General features: G+C 43.6%; 1 protein-coding gene across 1 annotated transcript in view; it reads left to right on the top strand.

The window, feature by feature from the left end:
- Positions 1-750: 750 nt before the first annotated feature.
- Positions 751-19,358, top strand: part of wipi2 (WD repeat domain, phosphoinositide interacting 2) — a 37,778-nt gene continuing 19,170 nt past the window's right edge. Inside the window, exon 1 of the mRNA XM_033041121.1 lies at positions 751-1,019. Within this exon, the coding sequence (XP_032897012.1) occupies positions 946-1,019 (74 nt within the window). The 5' untranslated portion in view covers positions 751-945. The remainder of the gene's footprint in view (positions 1,020-19,358) is intronic.

Here is a 19,358-nt window from a genome sequence, read left to right as displayed (position 1 = left end):
CGATCCCCGCACAAAATCAAGGGATATGGGGAAAAAGCCGGAACGGGGTACTGATTTTAGAAGATCAGCCATGATCATATTGAATGGCGGTGCTGGCTCGAAGGGCCGAATGGCTGACTTCTGCACCTATTTTTCTATGTTTCTATCCATATACCCCCATTCCCAGCATATTCATGTGCCTATCTAATAATCTTTTAAATGCCTATAGATAAACTATCGTATCTTCCTCCATAACCACTCCTGCCAGTGCTTTCCAGACACCCACCACTCTCTGTGTAAAGTACCTGCCCCGCACATCTCCTTTAACCTCTCACCTTAAAGCCATGCGCTGTAGTGTTTGACATTTCCAGTCTGGGAGTAAGGTTCTGACTGTCTTCCCTGTCTATACCTCTCATTTTTATATACCTATCAGGTCTTCCCTGAGCCTCAGATGTTCCAGAGTAAAATATCCAAATTTGGGTTGGGAGTAAGGGGAGAGTGAGGAGGGAAAGATAGAGGGTGGTAGAGAGACAGGGTGAAGATGGGGGGGGGGAGAGAGAAAGAAGGAGGAAGGAGAAAGAAGAGAGAGGGGAAATGGAGAGAGGGAGGGATAGAAAGAGAGGGAGGGAAGGAGAGAGGGAGGGAAGGAAGGAAGGAGGGATAAAAAGAGAGAGGGTAGGAGAGATAAAAAGAGAGAGGGATAGAGAGATAGAGGGTTGAATGAGAGATAGAGAGGGTTAGAGATAGGGAGTGGGGAGAGGAGGATGGGAGGAGTGGCGCAGGCGCAGGGGCTGCCGGAGCACAGCAGCATGGCGGCGGCGGCGGCTCGAGTGAGCGGGAAGGGCGAGGGCGAGTGAAGCCGAGAGCGGTGGAAGGAAGGAAGGAGGGAAGAAGAGGCGCGGATCCGATCGGGTCTCCCTCCCCCCCCCTCCCTGTGGGGGGAGCGAGCAGCAGCAGCTCGGCCCGATGAACCTGGCCAGTCTGAACGGGGAGGGAGGCAGCAGCCAGCTCCTCTTCGCCAACTTCAACCAGGACACGACGTGAGCCGGGCCCGGGGAGGGGGCTGGGACAGGCCGGGGATGGGGCCGGGACAGGCCGGGGATGGGGCTGGGACAGGCCGGGGGATGGGGGCTGGGACAGGCGGGGAGGGGACAGGACAGGCGGGGATGGGGCTGGGACAGGCCGGGGAGGGGACAGGACAGGCCGGGGATGGGGCCGGGACAGGCCCGGGGATGGGGATGGGACAGGTCCGGGGATGGGACAGGACAGGCCGGGGATGGGGCTGGGACAGGCCGGGGATGGGGACAGGACAGGCCGGGGATGGGGCTGGGACAGGACAGGCCGGGGCTGGGGCTGGGACAGGACAGGCCGGGGCTGGGGCTGGGACAGGCCGGGGATGGGGCTGGGACAGGCCGGGGATGGGGCTGGGACAGGCCGGGGATGGGGCTGGGACAGGCGGGGATGGGGACAGGACAGGCCGGGATGGGGCTGGGACAGCCGGGGATGGGGACAGGACAGGCCGGGGATGGGGCTGGGACAGGCCGGGGATGGGGCTGGGACAGGCCGGGGATGGGGACAGGACAGGCCGGGGATGGGGACAGGACAGGCCGGGGATGGGGCTGGGACAGGCCGGGGATGGGGCTGGGACAGGCCGGGGATGGGGACAGGACAGGCCGGGGATGGGGACAGGACAGGCCGGGGATTGGACTGGGACAGGCGGGGGCTGGGACTGGGACAGGCCGGGGATTGAGGGGCCTCTGCCCAACAAATCTCCCCCTTCTGTTAATTTATCCTCGTCTGAAAAGCCAAAACTGTTCAATCCCTCAGGGTGCATTTTATTTTTTAAAGGCAGTCGCATCAGGGTAACATTGTGATTTACTCTGCCCTTGCCTGACCAATCTCTATTTTAAATGGGCACTCTGTAATTTTATCGTTTCTGGAAATCACTTTTGCATTTATCTCGCATTATGATGGGTGCTAGCAATAGTTTACTTTTTCCAACAGTCTCATTAGGTTAAATGTTGACTTTACTCATCTCTTGGTGAGCAATATCCATTTAACATGGACACTACACTCTTGTTTTATTTTTGTTTCGCCAATCATCTTTGCGTCCATCAAGGTAGCTTGCATTATGTTAGGTTTTGGTTAAATTGTTCCAACAGTTGCATCAGGGGAAAAAATGCCACTATAATCTGCTACTGATGTGCAATATCCATTTTAAATTGATACTCTTGTTTTTGTTTTGAAAATTTCTGCATTCATTATGTTATCTTGCGTTATGCAAAAATCATCTTTGCGTTCACTATTCAAAGGTTCAAAGGTTGATTTATTGTCACATACACCTAGATGTAGTGAAATTCCTTTTGTATGCAACATTATATTTGGTGTTAGCATCAGTATAGTACCGAGTTGATTTTGTAGTAATTTTGTAATTCATCCTGTCAAGATAGGTTTGTCTGATTTGGGATGTTAGAAAACAGCTATGGTGTATTTTCACTAGATATTCCTCCAACTGTTTATCACCTGTCTGAGTGTGTGCCTGTTTGAATTGTTTTCTTCCATTGAGACCTACATTTGTGGGGCTCGCTTGTGTTCTTGGTTTATCAAACCATAAGGGTTTGATTGGTGTAATTGTTTTGGATCCAGTACCTTGTTTTGGATTCGGGCTTATTGTGTGGAACCTAACTCGGACGCACTTGTAACCAAGTTAGTGGTGCTGTGAGGCAGCAGCTCTACCTCTGTGCCGCTCAGGGTATGTATGGTGGTGGTGGTGGTGAATTTATCTCAAAGGGGAAGAAGTTTGTTTTAAATATGTTTAGAATTGTGTTAACCAGAGAGGACTTTATTCTGAATATGTTCAAATCCAGCGATGTGGTGTTTTTGAGTAGCTCGGGAGGTAACAGGAGTCATCAGGAAGCTCAGTAGCAAGGATAAGGATCGCCTGTGACCTAATCTGCGGATCCTTGTGTTACTGTGTGTTATGTAACTTGATAGACTGCCATAGAGTTATACAGTGTGAAAACAGGCCCTTCGGCCCAACTCACCCACAATGGCCAACAATGTCCCATCTACACTAGTCCCACCTGCCTGTGTTCAAAAGGGAACTGCAGATGCTGGAATATCGAAGGTACACAAAATTGCTGGGGAAACTCAGCGGGTGCAGCAGCATCTATGGAGCGAATGAAATAGGCGAGGTTTCGGGCCGAAACCCTTCTTCAGACCTGCCTGTGCTTGGTCCATATCCCTCCAAACCTGTCCTATCCATGTACCTGTCTAACTGTTTCTTAAATGATGGGATAGTCCCAGCCTCAACTATCTCCTCCAACAGCTTGTTCCATACACCCACCACCCTTTGTGTGGGAAAAAGTCACCCCTCGGATTCCTATCAATTCCCCTTCACCTTGAACCTATGTCCTTTGGTCCTCGATTCCCCAACTCTGGGCAACAAACTCTGTGCATCTACCCGATTTATTCCTCTCGTGATTTGTATACATCTATAAGATCTCCCCTCATCCTCCTGCGCTCCATGGAATAGAGACCCAGCCTACTCAACCTCTCCCTATAGCTCACACCCTCTAGTCCTGGCAACATCCTTGCAAATCATTTCTGAAACCTTTCAAGCTTGACAATATCTTTCCTATAACAGGGTGCCAAGAACCGAACACAATATTCTAAATGCGGTCTCACCAACGTCTTATACAACTGCAACATGACCTCCCAACTTCTATAGTCAATACTCTGACTGATGAAGGCCCAAGTGCCAAAAGCCTTTTTGACCACCTTGTCTACCCGTGAGTCGAACTTCAAGGAACCATGTACTCCTCGATCCCTCTGTTCTACAACACTACCGAAAGACTTACCATTTATTTGTAGGTCCTGCCCTTGTTCGACGTCCCTAAATGCAACACCTCACACTTTTCTGTATGAAATTCCATCAACCATTCCTCCCCCACCTGGCCAATCAATCCAGATCCTGCTGCAATCTTTCACAACTATCTTCACTATCTGCAAAAACAATAAATGTTGTATCATCAGCAAATTTGCTAATCTTGTCCTGTATGTTCTCATCCAAATCATTGATGTAGATGACAAACAGTAACGGGCCTTGAGGCACACCACTAATCGCAGGCATCCAGTCTGAGAAGCAACCTTCCACAATCACTCTGCTTCTTTCCATGGAGCCAATTTGCTATCCATTCAGCTATCTCTCCTTGGTTCCCGCTGCATCAAAAAATCCCAGAGTATTATTAAGGACATTTCCCACCCCGGACACTCCCTGTTTGAACTGTTACCGTCAGGCAGACGGTACAGATCTACAAGGACAAGGACAAACAGACTTAAAAACAGTTTTTACCCCACTGCTATAAAGGCACTAAATGTAGCCGCCAAGGAACGCAGGGGCGATACATACATACATGAAATCGACAGAAGGATGTAGGGCTGGGTGTTTATGCGTGCTATTTTTATGATATTTATTTTAGTTGTTTATCGTTTTAAATATTTTACTTTGTATGTATCGTTAGCTTTTAGAAATGTTTGAATGGTGCACTGACTGGCTGACATTTTACAATTTCGTTGTACATGGTTCATGTTACAATGACAATAAAGAAACTATTCTATTCTATTCTATCCCAAAGAACTTCAGTGGAAATTCAGCTTCCATACATGCTGGGTATATATCTGCCAGAACTGGGGTGGGGAACCTGCGGCCTTCTAGGCCATTAAGTGGAGCCTTTTGAATGAATCCAAATTTTGTAGAACAAATCCTTTTATTTTTATTAATATGTTTTTGTTCGTCTTTTATTATTTTTATTTTTATCTTAAAATGAACGTACTTAAAATACCAAAGAGTAAAAGAAGATTCAACGAAATAATCCTATATCTAATTGAGCTTTCTTGGATGCAGCCTTTTTAGATTACAACTAACTCAATGTGGCCTTCCAACATGAAAAGGTTCCCCACCCCTGTGCCAGAACATAGCTCTGCACTCATGAAGAAAACTCCCAATGACAAAGAGCTCTGTTGCATGTGTGAAACTTGGGACAATGAAAGGTTAATGGAATAAACCCTGATTATTTTGACACGAGGGTGGTTGAAAAGCAGACTGATGCTCAATTTACAAGATCTCTCTGGCCAACCCAAACAATGGCAAGCAAAGTGCTCTGGGTTCCTGTGGTCCATGTAGGGATGGTCATGGTCAAGGAGGAGGTGGGCTGGAAAACGTTGTCTATCCATTCCAGTCTGAAGAAGATAATACTGAGATGGAGAATCCAAGGAAGGGAGGTTCAAAGATGAATCATGTGAATTAAGTGTGAAAAAGAGAGTTGAGCCATATTCAGCTTATGACATGAGGTGTAGAGGATGGAAAAGAAACAATTCTGTGGGATTGAAGGCCTATAAATGACTTTTTTCTCAAATTTGTTTCACACCACATGGTCCAGGATTAACACTAAGTAATTAAGTGTTAATTTACCCCCCTCCCCGCCCTCACATCAGTCTGAAGAAGGGTTTTGACATGAAGTGTTGCCTATTTTGTTCGCTCCATAGATGCTGCCTCACCCGCTGAGTTTCTCCAGCATTTTTGTCTACCTTCGATTTTCCAGTATCTGCAGTTCCTTCTTAAACAAGTAATTAAAAGATGTATGTTGTGGTAAAATTGAACTAAATTTTTTTAATGCTTCTTTAGAAAAGCAGAAAAAAAAGTTAACGTAATCTAAATAATTTGTTGAAATGTTATCACTGTGTCATAAGTTTGGGGTCAATAGAACACTGGGTAGAATAGATAAACTGGTGATCACTCAGTAATAACATTGTGGTTATTAAATGGTTGAGATAACGGAATGGGAATTGTCTCTGACTATAGACGAGTACAACTAATCCACATGGTTATTAGGTTTTGTCTACACTGTTGGCCAAATTGTCTACTTTTCTTGTTACATTCTGACAACATTCTAAAAACATTTGCATACTTTTTAAAATCTGATTACTTATTAAAAAAAATTATGTGCTTGACGTATTTGTCCTCAAGCCAAATCATAGAGAATCTGTTCTAATATATCTGAGAGTTTTGACTTATTTGTGTTTGGTGGACTTGTTATTATGTAACTAGTACAGACAATCCTTGTGTTACAGTGTGGGGGTTGGGATTGGAGAGGGGGGGGGGGTGAGGTTACATTACTCAAGCATTTTTATTTTTCCCATAATTGAAGACGTTATCCTTTGCATGCAATGACTGCTTGAAGTCTGCGATTCATGGACATCACCAGTTGCTGGGTGTCTTCTCTGGTGATGCTCTGCCAGGCCTGTATTTAGGTTATGCTTGTTTTGGGGGCAAGTCTTCTTCAGTTTTCTCTTCAGCGTATATAAGGCATGCTCAATTGTGTTCAGATCGGGTGATTGTGCTTTGAAAAACTCCTTTGTTGCTTTAACAGTATGTTTGGGATCATTGTCTTGCTGTAGAATGAACCGCCAGCCAATGAATATCTATTGCATGCAAAGGGTATGTAACAAAATACTAAACATTACTACTTTCATTCACATGACATTGCTGCGTCCCAAACATTATGGTGCCCTGAAATGGGGGGACTATTTATAAACACTGCTGTAATTTCTACATGGTGAAATCAAAATTTATAAAAATGGCCTTTATTAAAATCTGAAGATGTGCACTTTAACCACATGTGATTTTTTTTCTATTGTAAATCTCAAATTGTGGAGTACAGAGGCAAATAAATAAATGACGGGTCTTTGTCCCAAACATTATGGAGGGCACTATACATTTTGTTAGGGCCAATGTTATTCTGCATCACAGATGTTTTGGCCATTGATTTGTAAATTCAGTAAGGGTGAATTTCTGTTCCCCAAAAGTCCTTTACATGCCGGCTACCTGTGTGTTGTCTTTTTGTCTAATTATTTGCATCTTTTTAGCGTGGCGCAAACTGAGAGCAAAATTGGTTCAAACGGTTTTCGCTTTCTGAAATGAAGTGATGCATTTATGGTAAAAAGATTAAGACGAGACAGTATAGATTAAATGGCACCGTTCTCTAGGTGCAGAGGACCAGTATATATGTGCACAAATCCTTGAAATAAGTTTGGCAAGTTAAGCAAATGATTAGAAAAACGCATGGTGTTCTAGACAGAGGCATGGAATATAAAGTTATGAAGAACTTGTACAAAGCACTGGCTAGTTCACAATTGAATTGTTGCATAGAATTCTAGTATTGCAGTTTAGTAAGAACCTAGAGAAAAAGTATCTAAGAATGAGGATCTTAATAATCATACACCTGTAAATAAGCCCTTCGACCCAACTCGCCCACACCGACCAACATGACCCATCTACCTGCCTGCGTCTAAACCTGCCCTACCTATGTACCTGTCTAAATGTTTTTTAAACGTTGCAATAGTACCTGCCTAAGCTATTTCCTCTGGCAGAACTTTCCATACACCCACCACCCTTTGTGAAAAAGTTTTATAATCCATCAGGTTAAACTGGAGAATTTGCAGTTTGTTTTCTTGGAATGAAAAGGTTGAGGAATCTGCTGCACAGTGTCATGTATTGTTTAGTCTTGTGTGCATCGGTGTCAGAGCCCTTTCTTTGACATGCATAGATTTTCCAGTTCTGATGAAAGTTTATTATCCCTAAATATTAACTTTGTTTCTGACTCCAGAAGGTCAGGTCAGGGGGAGTTCCACCCCCCCTGCCACGGGTACCATATAATCCCGTGCTACCTGCTCCATGGTCAGATAGTCGACGACTAAACTGTCTCCCCCACCTGGTTTGCCAGGTGAGGAGGGGGCTGTGGACCCCCAGCAGGACCAAAAACAAGACCTGTCAAAGGGCAGATGAGCTCCTAGCGAGCCAATGGCCATCCACACTTCATTAGAAGTTGCAATCGCTGTGGTACATAGCATTGTAAGGCACTGTGCCTGTAGATGTTTTCAATGATGATGATGATTCTGACTGCATGGATGTTGCTTGTCATACATTTGTTTTTGGTTCCAGAATATCAGCTCTACAATATTTCGCATTTGTGAAAAAAATTCTTGTTTCCTGCTTTCTGATGCTTGTTTACTAGTTTTTGGAAGAAGAAGCTTGCAAAAGCTCTCTTTTAATGATGTCAGGGGCAATAATTCTTGTCAGCAATGTTTCATATTCTACCTTCTTGAATCTAATTTCAGAGCTATTTGAGTCTATCATAGTTTGCAGCAACTATTGTTATTTCCAGACAGCGGGAGCCATAATACACATTTGGATGTTCTGATGTAGTCACATACTCACTGTGGAGGACAAAAATCAATTGTGAATGATGGGTTCAGACTTTTCAATGACATAAGATGCAGTGTTTCTAAAATTATATGGGCACTGTCAGCTTGGACTGAAGATGTGTTGTTCAGGAAGATGGATGTTTTTCTTATCAACAGTTTTGCTGAGGCTGTTAATGGTCATAGGGGTGAGGTTTGGTCCGGACTAATTTGTTGTCACACGAAGAAATTATTATATCACTCATACCAGTTTAAGATCTCCACCAATTTAGAACCTGCTGAAATGACGGCAAATGCTGGAAGCACTCAGCTGGTCGGACATCATCTGCAAAAAGAGAAGCAGTTGAAGTCACATGTTGAAAAATTATCAACAAAGCTAGTTACAGTGAGTTATATCACAAAATAAGGAAGATCTCAAATAGCATGTCAAATCGCACTGGTTGGCTGTGTAGAGATGTAAATGCTGTTTGATGCAACAAGTCAACTTTACTAAAAACTTGGGATAAAAATTACATTGTGATCAGTTGCCCATGTGTGTAAAATTGTTTGAAACCACTTTGCAAAATAATTTGTAACAGATGAACAGGGTTGAACCCACTAATTTTTCCATTATATGTAGTTGGTAGTATAAATATGAAGTATACTACGAGTCAATAGAAGATGGGTGCCACCGACTTTTTATCAGGACTGGATTTTAACTTGAAAGGGCTCTGAATGCATGGAGAGTTGTTGGATTATATCATGGCACAGTCAGAGAGTTGCTGCCTTACACCGCCAGAGCCATGTTCGAACCTGACTATTGGTGTGGTCTGTACGGTGTATGTAGAGTGGGTGAGTGGGGTTGGTCATTATTGAACCCAGTTTGTTCAGAGTTCTGGCCTCTGCCACCTGCTGGACCGTTCGTTGCTCAGCCCCGACCACTGAGCCGGCCTTCCTGATTAGCTTGTCCAGTCTGTTTTTGTCCGCTATGCGGGCGCCATCTCCCCAACAGGCCACAGCAAAAAACAGAGCACTGGCCACCACTGAATGGTAGACACTGCACAGTAGGGGTTGGCAGATGTTAAATGACCTCAGCCTCCTTAAAAAATACAGTCGGCTTTGTCCCTTCCTGTACACCGCCTCCATATGACACTTCCAGTTCAGCTCACTGTCAAGCTGCACCCCAAGGTACCTGTGGTCAGCGACCACCTCCACCTCAGTGCCCTTAATGGTGATTGGTGTTGCTTGAGTCCTCCTCCTCCCCCTCCTGAAGTCCACAACTATCTCCTTGGTTTTTTTGGTGTTAAGATGGAGGTTATTGTGTGCACTCCACTCCACAAAGTTACTTATTATGTCTCTATACTCCTCCTCATTGCCCCCTTTAATGAGGCCGACAACAGCTGTGTCATCCGAAAACTTCTGCAAAAAGCAGCTGTTGGTGTTATATTGGAGATCCGCTGTGTAGATGGTAAACAGGAACGGAGCCAGCACAGTTCCTTGTGGAGCCCCTGTGCTGCTCAAGATGGTGCCCGAGACACTGTTCTGTAGGCGCACGTACTGTGGTCTGAGGGAAAGGTAATCCAAACACCACAGTACCAGTGATGGATCCACTTTCATCTTCTCCATCTTCTCCCCTAGCAGTCGGGGCTGAATTGTGTTGAAGGCGCTTGAGAAGTCAAAAAATGTAATCCTTACAGATGCATCAGTAGTGTCCAAATGTGTGTACACCCTCTGCAGCATGTAAATGAGGGCATCGTCGACACTGATGTTAGGCTGATATGCAAACTGTAAAGGATCCATTTGATTTGACACACTAGTCCTGATGTAGGAAAGGACAAGTCTCTCAAATGTCTTCATTATATGTGAAGTGAGCGCTACTGGTCTGTAGTCATTGTGGAGAGTGGGATGGGTCTTCTTTGGGACAGGTACCAGGCAAGATGTTTTCCACAGCCTTGGAACCCTCTGTAGACGCAAGCTCAGGTTGAACAGGTGTGTTAGAATACCACACAGCTCTGAAGAGCAAGTCTTCAGTAGCCTTGGGCTGGTGTCATCAGGCCCCACTGCTTTCCCTGGCTTCAGTCTGTCCAGCATCACCTTGACCTGAGCAGTATGAAGAGTCATGGGTGGGGCTGCCGGTGGAGTGGGAGGTGGAAAGAGGGGACTCCGTACAGGTGACATCTCAGGAGTGATGGAGAGAGGGATGGGAGGTGGAGAGGAAGCAGCAATGGTCAGCAGACCAGGTGGGGGAGGCTGGGGTGGTGTGGGGCAGTCAAATCTGTTGAAAAATCTGTTCAGATCATCAGCCAGACTGTTCACCATCAGGCAGTGTACCACCATTCTGCTTCATGCAGTGTACCACCATTCTGTACATTTTCCCTGTGACTGCTTGGGTTTTCTCCACATTCCAAAGGCATGCAGGTTTGATGGTTAATTGGCTTCAGTAAATTGTCCCTAGTGTGTAGGGTAGACCTAGTGTATGGGGTGATAGTTGGTCAGCATGGACTTAGTGGGCCGGAGGCCTGTTTCCACACTATCTCTAAACTAAACTAGTATAAAAGTAGAGCGTGCGACCATTTGGGGTAGTTGCACCAACAGCACAGAAGTGAAATCGGAAAGCACGAGGAGATTTACTGAGTGTTAGATGAGGTAGATTGACAGGAACTTTATGACAAGCATAAATGTGGTTGGATCACTTGGGCCAAAATATTGTCTTCTGTACGGTAAAGACTGTAGGCTAGAGTGCAAAACTGTCTCACACTGTTGTAACCATCCTTGCACTGTCATTTTGTATTTGCAAATATCTTTTAAGATAAAGTTTTCCTTCTGACAATAGATTTGTGTTCTTGTTTCTTTATGGTTTGTAAGTTGTGATTGGGCTCAGGGAAATTCTGGTATTGTCTGAGAAAATAGATAAGTTACTGAATAATTTTGGCCTCTCTTCCTCTTGTGTTGGAGTTGCAGCACTTATTTTCCATTTTATAAACTATCACATTCCCAGCAAAATACATGACTGTGTTCACGTCGAGGCTATACAGTCCCGATGAGTAATTTCTGTTGTCATTGTTATTGTTCTGTACCGTTGTTACTCAAAACATATTAATACTGCATGTTTGGTAGTATAAGGTTCAGTGAGGTAACAATTTCCTGTTACTGACATCAAAAAGCTTTATTTGATTAACAATGGTTAGAATGAGAGTTAAAGATGATTTTCCCCTGGTTGAGGGCAGCAAACAGAAGTTAATTTGAAATAAAAGAGCTAGATAGGGCTTAAAAATAGCGGAGTCAGGGGATATGGGGAGGGCAGGAACGGGGTACTGATTGGGGATGATCAGCCATGATCACATTGAATGGCGGTGCTGGCTCAAAGGGCCGAATAGCCTACTCCTGCACATATTGTCTATTGTCTATAAAGGGCCTGTCCCACTGTACGAGGTAATTCAAGAGTTCTCTCGAGTTCTCCCCTGATTCGCGCTCGTGTAATGTACGTAGGAGCTCGTGGATGTCACGTAGCAGCTCGTACGAGTAACGGTCGGTACTTGGGAAATCCGGTAAACTCGTGACGTTTTTTCAACACTGAAAAATGTCCACGAGTAAAAAAATACTCGTGATGAAAAAAATTGTAACTTTTTACTTGTACGAGCCCCTACGTACCCGCCACGTACATTACATGAGCTCGAATCAGGGGAGAACTCGGGAGAACTCTTGAATTACCTCGTACAGTGGGACAGGCTCATAAGAACACGAAATGCTGGGACTACTCAGCAGGTCAGGCAGCAACTGCAGGGAAGAATAAGGGGTTGGCCATTTAGAACGGAGATGAGGAAAAACGTTTTCACCCAGAGAGTTGTGAATCTGTGGAATTCTCTGCCTCCGAAGGCAGTGGTTGCTTTCAAGAGAGAGTTAGATAGAGTTAAAGATAGTGGAGTCAAGGGACATGGGGATAATGCAGGAACGGGGTACTAATTGCGGATGATCACAGTGAATGGCGGTGCTGGCTCGAGGGGCTGAATGGCCTACTCGTGCATCTATTGTCTAAGAACAATAGAAGCAATGTTTCAGGCTGATGACCTTTAATCTGAAGTTTTCCGAGCTGAATCATCTCTGTTTCTCACTGCTCAAACTGCCAGACCTGCTTGCTTCCTGTGACTTATGTTTGTATGTCAGAAAACTGATTCACAGTTTTAATTGTTAATGTTAATTTACTTTGATGTTCCAGCAATGGTACAGTGAAGCGTTGCATTGTTCCATGTCATGTGAATGTGGTACTTGAGTAAAAAACAATCTGCTGGAGGATCTTCAGTTACTTGGGTCGATAACATTGTTATTCAGAATCATCAAGTCAAGGATCTTGTATTTATGTTCCTGTTAGGTAGACAGGCCAAATTGCATGCAAGGCCTTGAATTAATGTTGTGGTTTTATCTAGGACTTGAAATGCAAGCATTGACTTTTGTTTATTGCTGGACGGTCTATTGCAAATTTTTTTGTTAACCTTCACTGCAAGTTAATCTCTCCTTAGAAACATAGAAAATAGGTGCAGGAGGAGGCCATTCAGCCCTTCGAGCCAGCACTGCCATTCATTGCGATCATGGGTGATCGTCCCCAATCTATAACCCGTGCCTGCCTTCTCCCCATATCCCTTGATTCCACTAGCCCTTAGAGCTCTATCTAACTCTCTCTTAAATCCATTCAGTGATTTGGCCTCCACTGCCTTCTGTGACGGGGAATTCCACAAATTCACAACTCTCTGGGTGAAAAAGTTTTTTCTCACCTCAGTCTCAAATGGCCTCCCCTTTATTCTAAGACTGTGGCCCCTGGCTCTGGACTCTCCCAACATTGGGAACATTTTTCCTGCATCTAGCTTGTCCAGTCCTTTTATAATTTTATATGTTTCTATAAGATTCTCCCCTCATCCTTCTAAACTCCAGTGAATACTTGCGTTCTTCCAATCAGAATTTCAAATGTATGTATATGTTTATATCAATCTGGGGATTATTTTGTATGATACTGTTCAAGCGTGCTAACTAAATAAATCCTTGTGTAAGCCCATTAATTATGACTTACTTGGTCTCGCATGAAGATGTCATCGATGTCCATAATAGTGTATTTTCACTTTTCTTTTCCTATCTCACCTTTTTGTATTATTCTATGACTATTGGTTCCTCAAATGGGGGTTTTGCCATATTAGTGTCATCACCTGAAGTGAATTTCCCAGATTCTCCTGAGATTGTTGGGCAGAACAGGGTATTTTCTTTAGTTAGAATGTAATAAAAAGGATTTGCAAATGAAGGTTTATACCGAAGATAGACACACAATGCTGGAGTCACTCAGCACACCTGGAGAAAATGGATAGGTGACATTTCTGTTCAGAACCCTCAGTCCCAACCCAAAACATCACTAATCCATTTTCTCCAGAGATGCTGCCTGCCTGACCCCCTGAGTTATTCCAGCATTTTGTTTATTTCTTAGTTGGTCTTTTTGCTGCTGGTATGTCCGACTGCCACATGCACAGCTGTTGCTATTGGCAACGTGAGAACTTTGCACTGACGTGACCGTGTTGCAACAGCAAAATATCAAATGATCTAAATTTCTCTCACTCCAAACGTGAAAATAATTCCTATGATGTGCCACCAGTTTTGTATTGGGCCACACACTGGTTTTCAAATTAATTCCGAAGCTTGTATCAATCATCTTGTTTATATTCCCCTAGATCGCGCGTCATGGATTGCGATTTATTTTTCTATGTGGCTTTATGGAACATAACTCGTCTATCCACAAAGTCAAAAATGTTCCCAATGTGGTCCCTTGCTTGGGTTCATATGCTTACACTAGTTTAGTTTTTTAGTTTAGAGATACAGCACGGAAACAGACACTTCAGCCCATTGAGTCCGTGCCGACCCGCGATCCCCACACATTAACACTATTTTACAAACACTAGGGACAATTTTACATGTACACCTAGCCAATTAACCTACAAACCTGTACATCTTTGGAGTGTGAGAGGAATCCAAAGATCTCGGAGAAAATCCACACGGTCAAGGGCAGTACTTACAAACTCCGTACAGACCGTACCCGTGGTCGGGATCGAACCTGAGGTTCCGGCGCTGCAAGCGCTGTAAGGCAGCAACTCTACCGCTGCGCCACTGTGCCAACCTAGCATTAGGTTAAGTAGCATTTTGATTTGTATTGAAGAATCATCTGTTTCAAATTCTATTAAAAACGTTATTTATTCCCCATCCTGTCCACCTTTTTTAATCATCAAATTTTAAACGTTAATATATTTTTCATTTAAAAAATAAATTATAAGAAATTGATTTGATTGTGATATTATGCAGCATCAACTGTATTTGGTGGTAGATAGAATATGAACTTGAATTCATGTTGGTGTGAGGAAAGCAGAATGGAGCAATAAGTTTTAAAAAAATTCATAGGTACAACGTGTTTAGCCATTGAATATCATGTGTCCGTGCCCGGTTTTTTAAAGTGCCCAAAGTGTTTGAGCAATAACGTTGCTCAAACACATGAATTTTTACGGCCAAGTTTCATTCCTGATAATTGAACTTCTCAGTCTGATTACGCACGCAATCCCATAATGCTGTGTATAATCATGTCATGTCGGAACCCAAGCGATTTTGGGGGATTTCCCAAAGGAACCCAGAGAACTATTTGTAAACCAGCATCTGCAGTTTGTTGTTTCTCCATGGAACTTTAATTCTGAAAGCACATGATTTGTCCGTGTGCAGTCAGAGATATTCTTAGCACTGTATCTATAGTGCAATTCTAAGTAAACACAGTAACAGGTTCCCATTAATAAATAGTTTGTGAGCAATTTGTGTTAAATAACTAATCTATTATAGCTACTGATCAGTTGCTAGATTTCCTGATCATAATCGATTTCATTCCTGATGCCGCGGTCTCCGGTGAGGAAGAGCCGATCCTGGACTGACTGGACTCTGGTCCTGTACACGGGGGGGAAATGGAGGAGGACTGGCCAAATTTTTGTGCCTTCCACCACAGTGATGAATGCTGTGGTGGATGTTTGTGTTACAGTTTTATTGTGTGTTCTTTATTATTGTACTGCTGCTGACAACCCAAATTTCCACCAACCCTGGTTGTGTGGCAATAAATTATATCTATCTATCTATGATTACAACAAAATTCACATGCACCCCAATGTTTAATCAAATGTAAATGCGAAAAATAAAATTGATCTTTTCTGCTTAATTTTTCAGCCTTATTTTGCTTCCGTTGTAAATGTAATCTATAACTCTTATGACATTTATTAGCTGAGTTGATTTGACCTGGTGCTTACTTGCAGACTTTGGAATTAGGCCAATGTTTGATTGGAACCAGTAGGTATCTTGGGCATGTTTGACTGAGACAACTAATGGATGAGAACTTAATGCCTTGTGGAGAATTTACCTCACTCTCACTTAATTCCGGCTATATGCTCAGCATTTTCTTTTAGCTGACAAAGATGAAATGAGATTGAGTTTATACCTTATGATAGAGGATAGACAATCTTGTAGCCCAGCATCTATTATGGTTTTGTAATTTGTCTTTTTTTTAAAAAAGGTAATGGACATTTGATTTTGTGTTTATTGAGAATGGAGAATGACACCATTTCAGAAAAATGTTTCCTTCAACTTTTCTCCAAGTCAAAAGTGCAACTACAAGAGCTGACACAGGCCACAAATCTTTGCGTTATAGCTATATATGTCTCTTTTGTGGATAGGGTCTTTGTTTCACTCATGTTCAGCCCTCTTAACTCTTTTTCATTTACATTGATGGATTTGGTTCTCGCCCTCACATGGTCCATTTGTATTGTTAAACACAGATGACCAAACCAAATTAGCAATGGCCGGCAATTCTGAATCAAACAACCAGGGTTCAGCTGTTAACAAATAAAACTTGTCCAGTCTTGTGCACCAGAGCCTGAATCTAACAGGATTTTCACGAATTGCATTGGAAAACATGCATGGTACAGGTGCTCCTCAACTTACGATGGGGTTACGTTCCGATAAACGCAGTAAATCGAAAATATCATAAGTCGAAAATACATTGAACACACCTAACCTACCAAACATTGTCTCTCTTCTGTTCAAGAAGGAACTGCAGATGCTGGAAAATCGAAGGTACACAAAAATGCTGGAGAAACTCAGCGGGTGCAGCAGCATCTGTGGAGCGAAGGAAATAGGTAACGTTTCGTCCCGAAACGTTACCTATTTCCTTCACTCCACAGGTGCTGCTGCACCCGCTGAGTTTCTCCAGCATTTTTGTGTACATTCTCTCTCTTCTGCTGTGCCGTGTCTTTTTTTTTTTTCTTGGAGAGCAGCACGATCTTGATGTTGGGCACTTCTACTAACATTTCCTTTAGCAATATGTTTTTGAGGTGCGTTTCTATGCACACAGTATTCTTTTTCATCAGAACATCGTAGTGATCATGTGAGCGCAGCATGCTTGTCACTTTGAGAGCGCTATTCCGGCAGCAGCGAGAGAAGTTTACTTCTCATTTTTAGAGAAGCATTCATTTTCTTATGGGATAAATTTATCTCAAAGAACAATCGTTTTTCTTTAAACCAAATTGGCTCGATCCGTACCTTCCCCTCTATATTGAGTCACATTTTTATTTTGAAATTATGATTGACAATGCAAAAACATAGTTTGGAGATTTTGAACATATAATCCATTTTTTTTCCCACCGGTTGCTGGGACTAGCACTGTCAAAGTGACACGAATGTTGTGGTGTGTGGGGAGAAGGTGGGGCTGTTGCTCCATAACATGATGTGCAGTGAATGCGGCTTTGTTAACCCAGAGGCGAACTTCAGAGCCTGTGATGCCAAGATTGTGAGAGTGCATTGGGTCGATTTAATTATGGAGAGTTTGATGGCAGTAAGGCAACGAGTCAGGCTGCTAAAGAACCCAACATGAAGGTATAGAGGGACACGGGCCAAATGTAGGCAGGTGGGACGAGGGTACATGGGGCATCTTAGTCTGCATGGATGAGTTGGGCCGAAGAGCCTATTTCCGTGCTCTTTCCAGGTTTACTCTTCCTCGTCCGCCTCCCCCTCATGAAACCGGCTGCTGGCGCTCATCGCTACACTAGTTTTGGCTGCTCCTGGTGAGCGATTGGAACCGAGAGAGAGAGTAGAGGAAAGAACGGGTACCGAGTTACTCCGGCATGGTTGAGAACCAGAAGCCAGAATTTTCCTGCAAATCCGGCGGATGGGGGGGGGGGGGGAGCAACGGTGAAGAAGAGGCGGCGGCAGCAACAACAACCAGCTCAGCCGCAGCCCCAGCCAGTGCAGCTGCCCAAGAAGGCACCGGTCAACCCACCGTCACCGAGCGCGGCTTGTCGGTGGCAAGTTCCAGCAAGCAAGCAGAGGCACGGCATCTTGCTGGCATCGCTATCGGTTGGTTACACGCGTGATCGAGTTGCTGACTGGGAACTGCGGCTCGCTGCCTTGGCCCAGCATCACGAGAGAGTATCGTACCGCATATTGCTAGCCAGGGAAAAGATCAAAATTCGAAGTACGGTTTTGACTGAATGTGTATAGCTTTTGCCCAATCGGAAAGTCAAAGCATCGTAAGTCGAAGCATCGTAAGTCGAGGAGCATCTGTGTAGTAATGGAAACTCCGTTCCTTTGAACAAGAATCCTTCAAGGATTATCAACTTTTAAGGATTCTTGTTCAAATGAGATTAATGGCAAAAATTGCACATGTACAGAGGATGAGGTAGAAGTTGAGGAGCAACTGCAGACTCAAGACAGAAAAAAGCATGATTCAAATCTTGTGATTTTTGTTTATGGCTGAACTGGGGTAAAGGAGGAAGTTCCAAAAATTTGATTGAGCACTCTATCACTTTCACTTTCAGAATGGTTTTATTTTGAATTATGTGACAAAATGAGAGCATTGTATCCCCATTTAGTCTTGGAGAAATTTGTATTCAATGTGATCATGGCTGATCATCCACAATCAGTACCCCGTTCCTGCCTTCTCCCCATATCCCCTGACTCCGCTCTCTTTAAGAGCTCTGTCTAGCTCTCTCTTGAAAGTATCCAGAGAACCGGCCTCCTGAGGCAGAGAATTCCACAGACTCACACCTCTCTGTGTGAAATGTAGCGCACCTAGATGGCACTGAGTACAGGACTGTTACTCCAGCATTTTGTGCCTGTCCTTTAGTAAACCAGCATCTGCAGTTCCTTGTTCAAAGAACAAGACTGCACATGGAGCTTAATTTTCTCAACAAAGGCCCAGCCAACATTTGCCTTCCTGTTTGATATACTTGTGTGTTAACTTTTCTGTATCTCTGAATTAGCACACCAAGATCTTTCTGTATGCAAAAAAATTACCAATGTTTAAATAGATATGGATGTTGCAAATGTATTCAGTTGTCTGCAAAACTGTATGGGAGATTTGCTTTCCTTTCAATAATTTGGGATTTGCATACACATGGTAATGTCTGACAATTATTTTTTCCAATCCTGAAAGACCAAGTAACGTTTCGGACAGTGTTTAAAGGACTGTCTGTTTAATTGAGTGAGGTGATGGAGATTCAGTTTGGAGATTGCGGAAGACATAAATCAGAGTAGTAGCTATCTCATAAAGATAAAAGTTGTGCATATGCAAAAAAAAGTCATTGTCATTTATAGTAATCTTTTATCTTGTGGACATTTATGTTTAGCTTTCAATTAACTGGATCAAAATATTTAGCTTGCTTGCTTATAAATCAAAGTTGTGGTGAAAAGGAAGGGATACAGAGAACAAAGAATGCTTGTCATAGGGTGGCAACTGAGAAACTTGCAAGATGTGGGTGTTGCTGGCCATGAGAAGATAGCGAGGGGGCTTAATCATCAATCTGTCTAAGATGCAAATAGAAGAAAATGAAGAAGCAAAGATCAATGTTGGACCTTTGTGACTGAACACTGAAATAAAAGAGTGGTGGGAATACTTAGCAGACCAGGCAGCATCAAACAAATGAGAAAAGGAGACATACAGATAGAAGCGATTGAGATCTGGTCAATTCTGACAGAATCTGGAAAACTGGATTATGAGTTATGACAATGGTGGCGTTGGGTTGAAGGTGATGAGATGACAGAGGAAATGCCTGTTGAGTGCTGGTGGGGTAAAAGATGAGGAT

Source organism: Amblyraja radiata, chromosome 22 (genome assembly GCF_010909765.2).
Source record: "Amblyraja radiata isolate CabotCenter1 chromosome 22, sAmbRad1.1.pri, whole genome shotgun sequence".
Lineage (NCBI taxonomy): Eukaryota > Metazoa > Chordata > Chondrichthyes > Rajiformes > Rajidae > Amblyraja > Amblyraja radiata.
Note: the sequence above shows the minus strand (reverse complement) of the source record. Positions and strands in the feature narration are given on the sequence as shown.